Source organism: Sorex araneus, chromosome X (assembly GCF_027595985.1).
Source record: "Sorex araneus isolate mSorAra2 chromosome X, mSorAra2.pri, whole genome shotgun sequence".
Taxonomy (NCBI): Eukaryota; Metazoa; Chordata; class Mammalia; order Eulipotyphla; family Soricidae; genus Sorex; species Sorex araneus.
This window is the reverse complement of record NC_073313.1, coordinates 92886463-92904273: the sequence shown is the minus strand read 5'-3', so window position 1 is coordinate 92904273 and position 17811 is coordinate 92886463. Positions and strand designations below refer to the sequence as shown.

At 38.9% G+C, this 17811-nt stretch overlaps 1 protein-coding gene across 1 annotated transcript in view; it reads right to left on the bottom strand.

Annotated features, from left to right (window-relative positions):
* Window positions 1-17811, bottom strand: part of TENM1 (teneurin transmembrane protein 1) — a 1051200-nt gene that overhangs the window by 473463 nt on the left and 559926 nt on the right. The window contains exon 6 of the mRNA XM_004606346.2: window positions 68-308. Within this exon, the coding sequence (XP_004606403.2) occupies window positions 68-308 (241 nt within the window). The remainder of the gene's footprint in view (window positions 1-67; window positions 309-17811) is intronic.

The window sequence follows — 17811 nt, the reverse complement described above, 5'->3', positions numbered from 1 at the left end:
TCTGTTCTTACTGGAATCATCTTTTGCCAATACATTTGTTTAGAGGGATCAATCATAGCACACGTACCTGGTCTCCAAAGGTATGTTGCTATTCAAGACCCAGCTATTATGCAGATGAACTGAGTCTTGTGTACTGGTTGGAGGAGGTGGAGCAGCGGGGCTGGGCTGGCTTCGAGTTGTCATTGATCTCCTCTGAAGAGAGTCGGCTGTAGGAGGAGGCTTTCTGGCACAGGTGCAAGCATGCGGAGGTGGTGGAGGCGGTGGAAGTGGTCTGAAGGTAAACTGGTTGTGTGGGCTGCTCTGCATTTCTAAAGAGGAAAGAAGAAAACACAAAATAGAGACTTACTCTTCTGCTTGGCAGTCAGGAAAACACAGCATGGCAGACTTATCAGAATTTCAGAGGCATATAACCTGTGGGGTTGGTGCGGAGAGAGTTTTCAGTTCAGTCTATCGGTAAAAATGTCACTTAACTTACAAAAACATGTGCAGCACGCTTATGAAATGTAAAACATTCACAGTTGCATTTACATGTAAATTTTTCAAGGCTATAGCAGCTAAAAAGTAAATGAGGCCGCCTCACACAATTTGTCATAGTTTCTGCTACTGAACAAATAAATCATCAACAAGACACTAAGTTACAGAACAGAAGTGTGCTGATTCCCATCAGTTGCAAAAGTCTCACTTCAAAAAATACCAGTGAAAAGCACAAAAATTTTTGCAAGGAAAATCATTTTACACTTCACACAAATGTAGAAGGCCACCTTCTGGCTTACCTCAGGAAAGGATGTTAGTGGGCCCACACAGGACCAAATCCATATTTCAGAAAACAGCTCGCAAATGTATAACTCAACTGCAAGCAACTAATATTTTTCCAGGCACCATCCTCCTCCCCCTGCCTGGCGCAATTATGAGTGCTGTTTTTAAAAGGTGGGTTAAAATTATGACTTTATTCTTCAGGTTCCATTGCCTGCAGAACAGAGCCTGTACTCCACTCCCCTTGACACAACTTTCTAGAAGCTATGCCATATTCGCAGCAGCTTAGATATCAGGGATACCGTATTTTTGCTTGTTTGCAGAAGGGGCAGTCTGACGCAGCAGTGACCAGACTTCTGTTGCTGTGTTTTGTTGTTTTTGTTATTTTTTCCCAGTGATTTCTGGTAGGCAAACCTGAAGGCAGTTGTTAGGATATTGCCCAAGAGAAATACCCCTAATTTACCTCATCTGCAAATAAATAAATAAATAAATAAATAAATCACTATTATGGCTGATAGATACCTCTCTTTCACAGAAGAAACATAAGAGATGCCAAGTGATTTCTTGTAATACCAGCATATTCTGGGTAAACTTTGTAGCCAGCATGGTTTTGAACCATCTCCCAAATGGTCAGAGTTAAAAAGCACAAAAATGCCAGAGGCTTTTTATGCCTAGCAAAGGATTCAGCTGGTTTGTGATGAGACTCAATTTGCAGGAAATGATCAGAATCATTTCTTTCAATCCTTCAACCTCAAGTTTAATTTTAAAGGCACATTCATAGTTTTTGTATTTTTGAAAATGCATTTTTATTATTATGTTTTAGGCAACATGTTTTTATAGTGTTAGGGTTTATGACATTGATCTATAGAATTATCTTACTTCACCAACAATGAAGTGCCCAAACTGTCCATCAATATCACTTCCAGTCAATCCCATCATTCCCCCAACCTACACAGCAATATATTTTCTGTAATCTGGGTTAAGTGTCTGTTGACATTTGCTATGCTGTATTCCCTTATTTTGTTTCTCTATATGACAAAAAGTGTGATCTACTATATGTTGTTCACCTGGCTAATTAACTTAACATGAAATTAGCCAGATGAATTCTTTCAGTTCAATCCATTTGTTTTTTTTTCTTGAAAACCTTTATTTGTTTTTTATTTTTTTATTTATTTTCTTTTACAGTTACAGATTTATACATTTTTGTGCTCATGTTTCTCCCTTACAAAGTTTGATAACCCATCCCTTCACCAGTGCCCATTCTCCACCACCAGTAAACCCAACATCCCTACCCCCCTCCCAGTCCCGTCTCCCCCCACCCCACACTGCCACTATGGCAGGGTATTCCCTTTTGTTCTCTCTCTCTTATTAGGTGTTGTGGTTTGCAATAAAGGTGTTGAGTGGCCATTGTGTTCAGTCTCTAGTCTATATTCGGCCCGCATCATCTTTCCCCCACATGATCTCCAACCACATTTTACTTGGTGTTCCATTCTCTGAGTTGCTCAGAATGAGAGACCAGCCTCCAAGCCATGGAGACAGCCTCCTGGTACTTATTTCTACTATTCTTGGGTGTTAGTCTTATAGTCTATTATTCTATATTCCACAGATGAGTGCAATCTTTCTATGTCTGTCTCTCTCTTTCTGACTCATTTCACTTAGCATAATACTTTCCATGCTGATCCACTTATATGCAAACGTCATGACCTCATTCTTTCTAACAGCTGCATAGTATTCCATTGTATAGATGTACCAGAGTTTCTTCAACCAATCATCTGTTCTAGGGCACTCGGGTTTTTTCCAGATTCTGGCTATTGTAAACAGTGCTGCGATGAACATATAAGTGCAGATGTCATTTCGACTATAATTTTTGGCTTTTCTGGGATATATTCTCAGGAGTGGTATTGCTGGGTCAAATGGGAGCTCAACCTCTAGTTTTTTGAGAATCGTCCATATTGTTTTCCAAAAGGGCTGAACTAGACGGCATTCCCACCAGCAGTGTACAAGGGTCCCTTTCTCCCCACATCCTCTCCAACAGCGGTTGCTTTTGTTCTTTTGGATGTGTGCTAGCCTCTGTGGTGTGAGGTGGTATCTCATGGTTGTTTTGATCTGCATCTCTCTGATGATTAGTGATATAGAGCACTTTTTCATGTGCCTTTTGGCCATTCGTATCTCTTCCTTGGTAAAGTTTCTGTTCATTTCTTTGCCCCATTATTTGATGGGGTTGGATGTTTTCTTCCTGTAGAGTTCAACCAGTGCTTTATATACCATTGATATCAACCCCTTATCTGATGGGTATTGTGTAAATATCCATTCACATTCTGTAGATAGTCTTTGTATTCTGGTCACTGTATCTTTTGCGGTGCAGAAGCTTTTTAGTTTAATGTAGTCCCATTTGTTGATCTCTGTTTTTACTAGATTGCTTAGTTCCGTGTCATCTTTGAAGATAACTTTATCTTCAATATCGTGGAGGGTTTTGCTTACCTTGTGCTCAATGTACCTTATGGTTTGTGGTCTGATGTTGAGGTCTTTAATCCATTTTTGTCTGACTTTTGTGCATGGTGTCAGGTCGAGTTCGAAGCCCATTTTTTTTGCATGTGGTTGTCCAGTTGTGCCAGCACCATTTGTTAAAGAGACTTTCCTTGCTCCACTTCACATCTCTTGCACCTTTAACAAAGATTAGATGATCATATATTTGAGGTTGTGTTTGGGGATATTCCACCCTGTTCCATTGGTTGTGGCTCTACCTTTGTTCCAGTACCATGCTGTTTTAATTGTTACCGCTTTGTAGTTGAGTTTAAGGTTGGGGAGGGTGATGCCTCCCATCATCTTTTTCCCCAGAATTGTTTTAGCTATTCGTGGGCGTTTATTGTTCCATACAAATTTCAGGATTGCTTGCTCCGTTTCTTTGAAGAATGCCATGGGTATCCTTATTGGATCGCGTTGAATCTGTATAATGCTTTGGGGAGTATTGCCATTTTGACAATGTTTATTCTCCCTATCCATGAGCAGGGGATATGTTTCCATTTCCTCATGTCCTCTTTTATTTCATGGAGTAGGGTTTTATAGTTTTCTTTGTAGAGGTCCTTTACTTCTTTAGTTAAGCTGATTCCAAGGTATTTGATTTTCTGGGGTACGATTGTGAACGGGATTGCTTTTTTCATGTCCCTTTCCTCTGTCTCATTGTTTGCATATAGGAAGACCATGGATTTTTGGGTATTGATTTTATAGCCTTCGACTTTATTGTATAGGTCAATTGTTTCTAAGAGTCTCTTACTAGAGCTTTTAGGTTTCTCTAGGTATAGTAACATATCGTCTGCGAATAGTGAGAGCTTGATTTCTTCCTTTCCAATCTGAATCCCCTTAATATCTTTTTCTTGCCTGATGGCTATTGCTAATACTTCCAGTACTATATTAAAGAGAAGTGGTGAGAGTGGACATCGTTGTCTTGTCCCAGATCTTAGAGGAAAAGCCCTTAGCTTTTCTCCATTGATGATAATGCTTGCCATAGGTTCATGGTAGATGGCTTTGACTATCTTCAGAAAAGTTCCTCCAAAACCCACTTTGGTGAGAGTTTTTATCATGAATTGGTGTTGGATCTTGTCAAATGCTTTCTCTGTATCTATTGATATGATCATATGGTTTTTATCTTTACTTTTGTTGATGTGATGGATTATGCTGATTGATTTCCGAATGTTAAACCATCCTTGCATCCCCGGGATGAATCCCACTTGGTCATGGTGTATGATCTTTTTGATGAGTTGTTGGATTCTATTTGCTAGTATTTTGTTGAGGATCTTCGCATCGGTGTTCCTCAAGGATATTGGTCTATAGTTTTCTTTGTTAGTGGTGTCTTTGTTTGCTTTTGGTATTGGGGAGATATGTGCCTCGTAGAAACTGTTCGGAAGGGTTCCTGTCTTTTCGATTTCCTGGAAAAGCTTGAGGAGAACTGGCAACAAGTCTTCTTTAAATGTTTGGAAGAATTCGCCAGTGAATCCATCTGGACCTGGGCTTTTGCTTTTGGGGAGACTTTTGATTACAGTTTTGATTTCCTTGATATTTATGGGCCTATTCAGGTATTTCACGTCTTCTTGGCTCAGTCTTGGGAGATTGTAGGAGTCAAGGAATTCATCCATTTCTTTTAGGTTCTCTTGTTTCGTGGCATACAGACTTTCAAAGTTGTCTCTGATGATCCTTTGAATCTCCTTGGTTTCTGTTGTGATGTCCCCCTTTTCATTTCTGATTCGGTTTATTAGGGTTTTCTCTCTTTCTTTCTTTGTGAGTCTTGCTAGTGGTTTATCAATCTTATTTATTTTCTTGAAGAACCAGCTCTTTGTTTCATTGATCTTATGGATTGTTTTTTGGGTTTCCATATCGTTAATTTCTGCTCTAAGTTTTATTATTTCTTTCCTTCGATCTGGTTTGGGTTCCTTTTGCTGGTCCTCTTCTAAGATCTTGAGCTGTGAAGTCAAGCTATCTATATAGGCCCGTTCTTCCTTTCTGAGGAAGGCTTGCAGAGCTATAAATTTTCCCCTTAACACAGCTTTAGCTGCGTCCCATAGGTTCTGGTAGCTTGTGTCTTCATTCTCATTTGTTTCGAGGCATCTCTTGATGTCTTCCTTGATTTCCTCCGTGACCCACTCATTGTTCAATAGTGAGTTGTTTAATTTCCAAGTGTTTGATTTGGTTCTCCGCTTCTGTGCGTGATTAACTTCCATCTTCAGTGCATCATGGTCTGAAAAGATAGTTGATACAATTTCTATCTTCCCAATTCTATTAAGGTATAATTTGTGGCCCAGAACATGGTCTATTTTGGAAAATGTTCCGTGTGCGCTGGAAAAGAATGTGTATTCTTTCTTTTTGGGGTGTATAGCCCTGTATAGGTCTATTAGCCCTGTCTCCTCCATTTCTTCCTTCAGGGCCATCGTTTCCTTGCTGAGTGTTGTTCTTGTCGATCTATCCAGAGGTGATAAGGCAGTGTTCAAATCTCCAACTACTATCGTGGTGCTAGTTATGCCCTCCTTAAATTCTGTTAGGAGTTCTTTTAAGTATTTAGCTGGTCGTTCATTAGGTGTGTATACATTTAGGAGTGTGATTTCTTCCTGTTGTACATATCCCTTGATGAATATAAAATGACCTTTGCTGTCCCTTCTGATCTTTTTCAACCTGAAATCAATGCTATCGGATACTAGTATGGCCACGCCCGCTTTTTTTGAGGGGGCTGTTTGCTTGCAGGATTGTTTTCCATCCTTTGATTTTGAGTCTGTGTTTGTTCTGGCTATTCAGATGTGTTTCTTGTAGGCAGCAGAAAGTTGGGTTTAGTTTCCGAATCCATTTTGCCACTCTGTGTCTCTTGATTGGTGCATTTAGCCCGTCAACATTAAGATAAATTATTGTCATGGGATTTTGTGCCATTTTTCTGTAGGGTTTGTTGTTCTTATAGGTCTTTTTCCTTGTCTTATAGTAGCCCTTTGAGTCCTTCTTTTAAATTTGGTCTTGAGTCTATGAAGTTCCTGAGCTGTTGCTTGTCCATGAAATAGTGTATGGTTCCTTCAAGTTTAACTGAGAGTTTAGCCGGGTAGAGTATTCTTGGTGAGGCATTCATTTCATTGAGTTTTTTCACTATATCCCACCATTGTCTTTGGGCTTGGAGGGTTTCTTCTGATAGGTCTGCTGTGAATCTAAGGGGTGCGCCTTTGTATATTATCTCCTTCTTTGATCTTGCTGCTTGCAGTATTGTGTCTCTATCCACAGCATCGATCATTCTGACTATGATATGCCTTGGGGATTTTCTATTTGGGTCCCTTTTAGCTGGCACCCTTCGGACTCCTTGTATCTGGATGTCAGCATTCTCTAGCTCTGGGGATTTTTTAGCAATGATGTCTTTAATGGTGTTTTTTTCATTGGGATTGGTTCCATGTGGTTCCGGCACTCCCATGATTCTTATGTTGTTTCTCCTGAGGTCATCCCCTAGGACTCTAACTTGCTCTAGAGCCAGTTTGAGGTCTTTTGCCATTATTTGTTGTTCCCTATATGCTTTGTGCAGTTCATCTTCAAGCTCATTGATTCTGTCTTCGGCTGTAGTCATTCTACTATTGAGGGTGCCTACGGAGTTTTTCATTTCATCTACTGATTATTTTAGTTGTGTGACTTCTGTTCGTAGCTTTGAAATTTCTGCTCTCATTTCTTCCTGGATTATATCCTCCCTTAATTTATTGGATGTTCGTTCCATAGTTTCTTTGAGTTCGTGAACCATCCTCACAATTTCCTCTCTGAATTCTTTATCTGAGAGGAGGGTGTACTTCTGGGAGGTCGCTGCTGAGGTTAGTGAGATATTTTCTTGGCTCTCTCCTGGAGGTGGGGATTTTCCCTGTTTCTTCATGTTGTTATGGGCTTTACTATCTGGAGCTCTCGTTAGCTTGGGAGGAACCTCAACTGAAGATTTTGGGCTATGCTCTTTTGACAAAGGACTTTTCTGTGCAAGTTGATGTGTTCATTGACAGTTTTGGTGAAGTTAGGATAGGCTAGGTTAGTTGAGTATTAACATATAGTAACTAAGATGATCAGGGAGTTCTTCGGAGGAATGGGTTCTATCAATTGTGGCCAAAGGACAATGCATGGAATGGTAAAAAAAAAATATCTGGGTCGGCCGACATTTAAGCACAGATCCAGGTGGGGACGCTCCTTTCCGGCCCCGCGCGAGATCGACCCCGGAGGCAACTGAACCACTTTGGACATGAGTGGCGCCCCCAGATCCAGGTGGGGACGCTCCTTTCCGGCCCCGCGCGAGATCGACCCCGGAGGCAACTGAACCACTTTGGACATGAGCGGCGCCCCCAAAATGCCTCCAAACTGTGTGCTTGGATCTTCTGGCCCAGGCGCTGCCAGAGAGTGATGCAATTACCAAAAGAATTTTCCCTGGACTTCATATAGAAATCCAAAACCGCGCGGCCGCGGCAGCCTAATGTCATCTAATCATCAGCAATATGAAATGGTTCCTTTGTAATGGGTTGGACTTTGGGGGGACCATAATAGGGTTAAAGTTTGTAGCGACGTGTAATTTCTGGCTGTACTTTCCCTGGACTTTATACAGAAATATAAAGCCACAAGGCCGCTGCCATCGCCGCGCAACCTATTGTCATTTAATCATCACCAATATGAAATGGTTCCCTTTTTAACGGGTCGGACTTTGGTGGGAAATCCTAACAAGAATAGTAAATCTTGTGCTGAAATATTGAAGGCTACCAAAGTGGTAGCCATCTCTATAGACTGAACTCAGCCATATCCCCATGCCGGCTGAGAAGAAATATCCTTCTTTCTCGGGAAGAAACGCGGTGTGGATGGGAGTGGAGGGTGGGAGGGATACTGGGTTCATTGGTGGTCGAGAATGGACACTGGTGGAGGGATGGGTTCTCGAACATTATATGAGGGAAACACAAGCACGAAGATGGGTAAATTTGTAACTGTACCTTCACGGTGACTCACTTGTTAAAAATAATAAAAAAATAAAAAATTAGCTCATGGTTACATTGACCTTTTATTTTGTTATCTTGGTTTCTGTATCAATAATTTCTGCTCTAATTTTTATTATTTTCTTTCTTCTACCTACTTTCTGGTTTCTTTGTTGTACTTTTACTAGTTTCTAATGACCTAGGTTAGGTCATTAATTTGAGCTTTTTCATTCTTGATGGAAGTCAAGAAGTATGAACTTCCTCATAGTGTTACCTTTGCTGTATCCCATTGGTTTTGATAAGCATGTATATTCACTCTCATTCATTTCGAAGAATTTTTATCTTCACTGATTTCTTCTTTGATCCAAATGTTATTCAACAGTATATTGTCACTTTGCAACTATTGGACTTTTACGTTTTGTTTTTATGGATAATTTCTACCTTTGTGGTATTTGGTTCGGATGAGCCTTACACATGAAGGAACTGGAGGAGGAACCCAGGTGTGCAGGACCCGGGACCAAGATCTCCAAGGCTGCTTAGATAGGGACTGGGCCTCTTCCGCCCAGATCTCCCATTTTCCAGTAGCTAGCCAGTCACACCCAGAAACTGCCCCCCAGCGCCATGTAATACAACCAACGGCCAACATCCAGAGACTCTAAAACCAAGATCACGGAAGCGACATCTAATAGCCTAGTCCCTCTTGGGGAACTTGACAAGCTATAGAGAGTCTACTGCCCTCTTGGGAGAGCCTGGCAAGTTCCCCGTGGCATAATCGATATGCCAAAAACAGTAATGACAGGTCTCATTCTCCTGATCCTGAAAGAGCTTCCAATCGTTGGGAAAGACAAGTAAGGAGAGGCTGCTAAATTCTCACGGCTGAGTGTAATAGAGATATTACTGGTGCCCGCTCAAGTAAATTTACAAATAATGAGATTACAGTGATACAGTGATATTGTGGTATGAGAAGATACTTGAAATCACTCTGATTTTAATAACTTTATGACTACTCAATTGGTATATCTAGAATATTTCATGCACAGTAAAAAATGTGTACTAACTGTTTTGTTGTTGTTTGTTTGTTTCAGGGGGCCACACCTGCCAATATTCAGAGCTTATACCTGGCTTTATTTTGTACACTCAGGGATTACTCCTGGTAGGGTTCAAGGAACAATATGGGGTGGTGGTGGGGATCAAACAAAGTCAGCTACCCTCTGTGCTATAGGCCCCATATTTAGCATTTTTCAAGTTGTGGATCCTGCACATGTCTATTACTTCCAGTTTTACCAATTCTTCACTTAGCATCCTTATTTTTTTCTCTGATATTCTGTATAGTTGATCTGTTAATTAATTTGAGTGGTGTGTTAAAGTCATCCACTACAATTTTTTTTGCCATCAATGTATTTCTATTAGTAATTGCTTAAAAAACTTTTCTGCTCTTTCATTTGGTGCATAAATAGACAGTTCAATAGATAAATAAGAGTTAAGTTTTGTTGATATATTGATTCCTTAACCAGTATATAATGTCCATCCCTAATTTTTATTTCTTCCTTTAACTTAAATGCTATTTGATCTGATACTAGGATCGGTAACCCTGCTTTGAATAATCAGCTGTTAGTTTTGAACTATATTTTCCAATCCTTTATTCAGAGTCTGTGTTTATCATTCAAATTCATAGGTGTTTCCAGTAGCTAGAATAAGATAAGATTTTTTTCCCTAATAAATTCAGTCACTATGCTTTTTGATACAATTCATCCAATTGACATTTAGGGATATTATTTATGCAAAGGAGTTTGTTGTCAGTTTTCTATGAGAATTTAGGTCACTTTTGTTGTTCAACTCATTTTTCACGAACTGGTAACAGGGCAAAAAACATTGTTTTTAATCCCTCCACTTCAAATCTGAATTTTAAAGACACTTGAATGCTTTTCATATTTTAATATTATACTTGTGCCCCAAAGAGTGCAACAAATTCTTTTTTTGGCTTTTTTTTTTGGGTCATACCCGGCAATGCACAGGGGTTACTCCTGGCTTTACACTCCAGAATTACTCCTGGCGGTGCTCACGGGACCATATGGAATGCTGGGATTCGAACCCAGGTCAGCCACATGCAAGGAAAACGCTCTACCCACTGTACTATCACTCCAACCTGAATACAACAAATTCTTGATTGCATTTTCTTCTATATCTGACTCTCCTTTTTAATAAACTTGCTATATGGAAATGAATTGTACAAAAGTTAGAGGATGGAGTAGTAATTATTCATTTCACACAGATTCCTTTAGTCAGTTACCCTTGCATATATATAAAAAGAACTAAAATGCTTCATGAATTTTCTAAACCACCTCCATTATGCTAGTCCCAACCCGAATCCCATATCCACTAAAAATATCATCACAAGTACTTAACATCTCATTAACTTTATAAAAATCTCTGGGTTCATTCTTATAACTATAATCAGAATTATGCTTTTAATCATTGATACTCAAAAGCATTGAATTCTGAAGGCCAAAGAACCTTTAAGTTCTTCTTATTTTATAGACAAGAAAACAGATGTCCAGAAAATTTTGTCCATGGACAATGGTAATTTAGTGGCACAGTGAAACCCACTGCTTTAGACCCAATGTTACATATATTTTGTGGGGGTTTTTGTTGTTATTGTTTTTTGTTTTTTGTTTTTACTTTTTGGGTCACACCCGGAGATGTACAGGGGTCACTCCTGGCTCTACACTCAGGAATTATCCCTGGTGGTGCTCAGGGGACCATATGGGATGCTGGGAATTGAACCGGGTCGGCCACATGCAAGGCAAACGTCCTACCCGCCGTTCTATGGCTCCAGCCCTTCGTGTGGGTTTTTGTAATAGAAGTTCTCTTTATTTTATTAATATTAGAACAGAAACTTCCACATTTTCTAGATTTTTTACTTATATTAAATCATCCTGCACTTTATGTATCTGTTTATATATGCTTCCCCTTAATAATCCTGAAATGTAGAAAAAAAGAAAACATATGTAGATACATAATATTCTGTTTAACAATGAAAAGAAAATTTGGGGGTTAGAACATGGCTGGAGTTTGAGTTCAGCCTCTGATATTCACAAACTTTAATATTTAATTTAATAAAATGGATTGATTTTTCTAACAAGTTATACAAAATGTCAATAACCATTTGTTTATTATATATTGAAGATTATAAATCTTTAATACTGGAAATAATCAATGGTGTTGCCAATTCTTTTCTGTCCTTACTCTTTCCATATACTATTATATAAAAATTACACTCTTCTATGAGTATAATATTTACTGTTGTTGCTATAAGTTTGTCTCTTGAATTTTTAATGTTACAATTTTCTATTGAAATGCCATGTTTTTTCCATATCTCCCCAGATAGACTATGATATAGTCTTAGGGTTAGGATTATTAAATTCACAATATTTTATTTTATTATGGTGCAAAAGCTCTAAATATTCAGTGTGAACCATATATGTCCTATTTTAAAATGTTGATAGCTTTTGGAAACTGTGATCTTAAGTGAAATGACATATATAACAAAACCTTTTGTACCCTAGGCAATGATACAAAGGAGTCAGATTCCTGTGTCATATTTCTGGTTAGCAAAATATCACAACCCTTCTAAATAAAGACCATAAATATTTCTCTTTTAGTATTTTGTTTCTGCCACACTCTGGTACTCGGGGCTTGCTTCCAAGCTCTGCACTCAGAGATCACTCTTGGCAGGGCTCAGGGGACTGTATGGGGAACCTGGGATCAAATCTGAATCAACCGCATGCGAGATGAGAGCCTTATACACTATACTTTCCAAACCCCTCAAAAATCTTGTATTAAACAGCAATCTGCGTTTATTTTCAAACCTATTTAGTCCAGTTCAGGGGGATACATAACTGGAGCCCATTCAACAGTTCAGGAAACAAGATGAGAATGAGCCTTTCACAAGGTATCCTTCTGATAAAGGATACAGGCATACACAGATATACATAACACACATATATACACTCTCAATCCCTCATTTTCACTTTCTGTTTCTCTGGCTGAGACAATCATACACAACAAAAAAGCCTAATATACACATATCTGTTACATGCAAAGAAATTTGTGTCCCTGAACAATACCGTATAAACTTGAGAAGAAATATTCAAATTCTTCACAAACAGTGAGCCCCAAACATTGTTTTAATTTTTTGACTAATTGTTATAAAGGAAATGACATAGAATGGAAGGACATTATTCAAGTGTAACCTGTTTGTGATTTTGAAAGTCTTATCTTTTCCCACACTAGTGATAAAGAGTACATTCTATGATACATTCTCATGATACTAGATGGCCAGATCAAACCACACCCAGTCAGGAAGGTCAGAAGAGTAACCTACTATTCTCTGTTTTGCTTTCACTCTAGTATTCAATAAATCATACAGTATAGTCTATATTTCTTCTTAAACTAGGGGCTAATATAAATGTCCTTAACATAGGTAGGCTAAACTCACTTATTACATTCAGTAATTTAGATGTATGGAATGTAGTTTGAATTTGATATACTTTCAACATACAATGGGTTTATAGGGACATAACTTCATGGTAATCTAAGAAAGACCTGTCATAGGCAGGCTAATTTTATAATTTCCTTCTATGCCACATGACACTGACAAGAGAGTTAGGTACAGAGTGAGGACCAGAACAATCTCTGTAGGTGAGGAAGTGGTAAAAATGAGCCTCTCATCCACTTCTGGTAGGGTCATTACCTGGTTTAACTCCTGTGAAAAACAGTATAGAGGATACGCAGTAAAGGCAGAATCGAACTCCCATATGACCCAGCAATTCTACTTCTGGGTATCTATCCTAAAGACAGAAAAATATTCATTCAAAAGAACGTATGCACACTGTTATTCATTGCAGCACTCAGTACAATAGCTAAGATTTGCAGTCAGCCAGATGTCCAACAACAGATAAGTGAATCATGAATATTTGTGATATATACACAATGGAATACTACCCAGCTGTAATGAATGATGAAATCATGTAATTCACGGCAACATGACCTCAAAGATATGATGTTAAATAGAGCCAGAAGAAAGATAAATGCAGAATAATGTCATTGTATGTAATATTTATAAAAACTGGATGAGAGAATACAATGTTTTAAAATGAGGGATCCACAGATCATCCTTGGCCACAGAGAATAAGGAGAAGGAAAAAGTGGAGGGGTTGGTGAGAAGAGAGAGATGAGAAGCAATGAGGATACAGAGGTGGTATTAAGGTATAACAGAACCAAATATTCAAACCAGAGTCAACAACACTGAAATCAAGAGACCCAAACTTTAGTAACTGAACACAGAAAGGTGAATATCAAGTTGGGAGGCTTGGGGGTAGGGTTGGGAGGGAACCTGGGAATATTGTCAGAGGAAAGTTGACATTGGTGGTTAGGTTGATTCTTCAATATTGTGTGTCTAAAACTGAACTATGGATAAATTTGCAAATCATGGTGGTTTAATATAATTTAAAATGCAAAAAAATTGTTTCACTCATCAAGGGGTTTCAGAAAACCATTGTTCAAATTCATGTGATTTTTGCATTCTGATTTGTATTTTAAATACTGGATTTGTATTTTACAGTTTTCAAAGTACCAGAATTTCTCCTAACTGGTGAAGGAGAACAGAACCTGTCACCACAAAATGTACCTACAACATATATGAATTGCCATAGGCTAATCGTATTTATGAACTAGTAGGCACAGGGAAAGCACTGAAAAGTAGGTTACCCTTTTATAAGAGATATTTACATATATAAAAGAAATCTTCATACACATGCAAGGAAATATGCTCTCTTGGCCAGAATCAAAGCAGTGAATAATTTTCTGAAAACTCCTATCACTGGAGAAAGCAACCATTTGAGCTTGCCATTAACAGGACTTCCTCCAGTCCAAGCATATTTTTGTCTTGTCTTCAGCAAAACATGGCAGTACTCTCCAACTTGGTACCTGTGGGGATTTGTGGTTTAGAATTTCAGGTGGCCTCCTAGACTTGTTAAAATTTGATGGATAGTTCTCACTGGGCATTGATGACTACAACTTTGTTTTATTTTATTATTTTTTCTTTTTTTATAGAATCACCATGTGGAAAGTTACAAAGCTTTCAGGCTTAAGTTTCAGTTATACAATGCTCGAACACCCATCCCTTCACCAGTGCACATATTCCACCACCAAGAACCACAGTAAACCTCCCCCTCCACCCCCAGCCCCCACCCTGCCTGTGTAGCTGATAAATTTCACTTTACTTTCTCTTTACTTTGATTACATTCAATCGTGGCCACACAACCTCATATCTCTCCATTCTCAGCAATGGAAAACAAATTATCAAATGCTACAACTTTGTAATCCTTCCAGAACTGCCAAAACTGGTACATACATAAGATGCTCTTGATAACTTAGTATCTTGTACCCCAGCTTATCCCAAGGCTTGTTGGAACTTGGTACAGTGACAACACTTGTGATTATGCATCATCACTGGTTACAATGTAGATCTGTTGAAACAGTGAACTGATAAGCCAGGAACTGGAAATATTGATTCCTCAAATCAACCCCAGGCCTGTTTCAGCCTGGCACCAAGAAGCACCTGGACATTTGTTACTGAAGACTACTGGTCACCATTCGGGCATAAGAAAATTTACTACATACGTGCATTTGGGGTTGGAGCGATAGCACAGCAGTTGGGCTTTCATCTTTCACTCGGCCAACCTGTGTTCGATTCCTCCGCCCCTCTCGGAGAGCCCGGCAAACTACTGAGAGTATGGAGTCCACACGGCAGAGCCTGGCAAGCTACCCGTGCGTACTGGATATGCCAAAAACAGTAACAATAGGTCTCTCAATGAGAGACGTTATTGGTGCCCGCTCGAACCAATGGATGAGCAACGGGATGACAGTGACAGTGACGTGCATTTGAGCAACCACACTTTTGTCTTTACCATTGGGGATAAACATGGTGGTGCTCAGGGCTTAGCCCAAGTTCTGTGCTCATACATTACTCCTGGTGGTACCCAACAGGCTATTTGTAGTCCTGGGGATCAAATCTAGGTACACCACATGTTTTAGCCCATGTAAAATCTGTCCAGTCCCTTAACACAATTTTGAACATTTGTTTTTTTCAATCTGCTTATAAAAGCCTGGTTTCAGAGGCCTTGAAAAACTGACAAACACTGGCAACATCCTGCCATTGGCTGCTTCCAAGTATCTCCTGACTGTGGCAACACAGTTGTTTTCCAGATTCTGGCAAACAGAGTGTGTATGTATGTGTGTGTGTGTGTGTGTCTGTATATATATATATATACACACACATATATATACATATATACAAACATATATACATATATGTATGTATATATGTATGTATATATATATGTATATCCCAGTAGATACACCGATCTAATTGGTGATCCAGCTTCTACTGGGCACACATGACCTCACCCATCACTCACTGCCATGCTCCAATTGAGTTCACAATAAACCTGCTGCCAGGACTAGGAATGTGAACCCTGAATCACTATAAAGGACTTCTTGACTTGGAATGTAGACAGAATGAGAAAAGCAAATATAGCTAATATTTCTCATACATGGTATATTTAAAAAACACAAAAGAAAAGAACAATATGCAATGAGAACAAACTTTTACACAGAACTGAGGCTACCAAAATGGAAGAGTGGTCACCTCAGTTCCACAGTGAGAAGCGTCATAATGATATGTGATAGAGGGATGTCAACATTTTTCAGTGGACACTGAGTGGGAATATTATAACCCTAAAACATAAATATTTAATTCTTATAAGCCAATATCATATCCGTAGGCATATTAATAGCTTTTAAAGAAAGTACAAATAAAGAATCAGTAATTATCATTTGTATTACTGCTTGCTAGATTTCTCTTAATCTGTGAAGCTCCCGTGATACAAAATAGTAATAAAAATTCTACTTCATTCAAAAGTATAATATCATTTTCTATCATTTATGCTGCAGGTAAACCTGTTTCATATGTTATCATTTAAATTATATATACTATTTATACACACATTTTGATTTATATATTTTTGATTTTTATATTTTCTACAAGTTAAAATTTCAGAGGTCTCTGCATTTTTAAATTTTTATTAGAGAATCACTAGTGTAGAGTTACAAACTTATGAACTTTTGTGTTTGCATTTCACTCATACAGCGATCGTTTACCCATCCCTCCACCAGTGCCCATTCTCCTCCACCAATGATCCCCGTATCCCTCTCACCACCCCCACCCCATTCCCCTATACCCCACCATGCCTCTGCGGCAGGGCATTCCCTTTTGTTCTCTCTCCTTTTCGGTGTTGTAGCCTGCAATAGAGGTACTTAGTGGCCTTCATGTTCAGTCTATAGTCTACTTTCATCTCGAATTTTCCAACCCGAATGGGTTCTCCCAACATCCTCTACTTGATGTTCTCTTCTCTATCTGAGCTGCCTTTTCCCTTTCCCTCAGCATGTGAGGCCAGTTTCCAATCTATGGGGCAGAACTCCTGGTACTTATCTCTACTACTCTTGGGTGTTAATCCCCCACTCTGTTATTTTATATTCCACAGATGAGTGCTATCTTTCTATGTCTGTCTCTTTCTTTCTGACTTATTTCATTCAACATGATACTTTCCATGTTGATCCACTTATATGCAAATTTTATGACTTCATCTTTTCTAACAGCTGCATAGTATTCCATTGTGTAGAAGGACCAAAGTTTTATTACCCATCATCTATTATTGGGCAGCCCGTTTTTTTTCCCAGATTTTGGCTATTGTAAACAGTGCTGCAATGAACATACAAATGCAGATGTCATTTCTACTACACCTTTTTGCCTCTCTGGGATATATTCCCAGAAGTGGTATTGCTGAGTCAAATGGGAGCTCAATTTCTAATTTTTTGAGAATCGTCCATATTGTTTTCCAAAAGGGCTGAACCAGTCAGCATTCCCACCAGCAGTGAAGGAGAGTCATTTCTCCCCACATCCGCACCAACACCGGTTGCTTTTCTTTTGGATGTGGGCCAGTCTCTGTGGTGTGAAATGATATCTCATTATTGTTTTAATCTGCATCGCCCTGATGATTCGTGATATAGAGCATTTTCTCATGTGTTTTTTAGCCATTCGGATATCTCAGTTTCTGTTCATTCCCATCCCCCATTTTATGATGGGGTTGGACATTTTCTTCTTGTAGAGTTCAACAAGTGCCTTGTATATCCTTGATATCAAACCCTTATCAGATGGGTATTGGGTGAATATCCTTTCCCATTCTAGACTGTCTTCGTATTTTGGAAACTCCTAGAAATAGTAAACTTGTATAGTAAAGTTGCATGCTATAAAATCATTACCCAAAAGTCCATGGCTTTCCTATACGCAAATAATGAGGGAGAAGAAAGTGACATGATAAATGGCATCCCATATACAATCGTGCCTCAGAATATCAAGTACCTCGGAATCAGCCTAACTAAGGAGGTAGAGGACTCATACAAAGAAAATTACAAAATGCTACTTCAAGAAATAATAGAGGACATGAGGAAATGGAAAGAAATGCTCATGGATTGGGAGAATTAACAT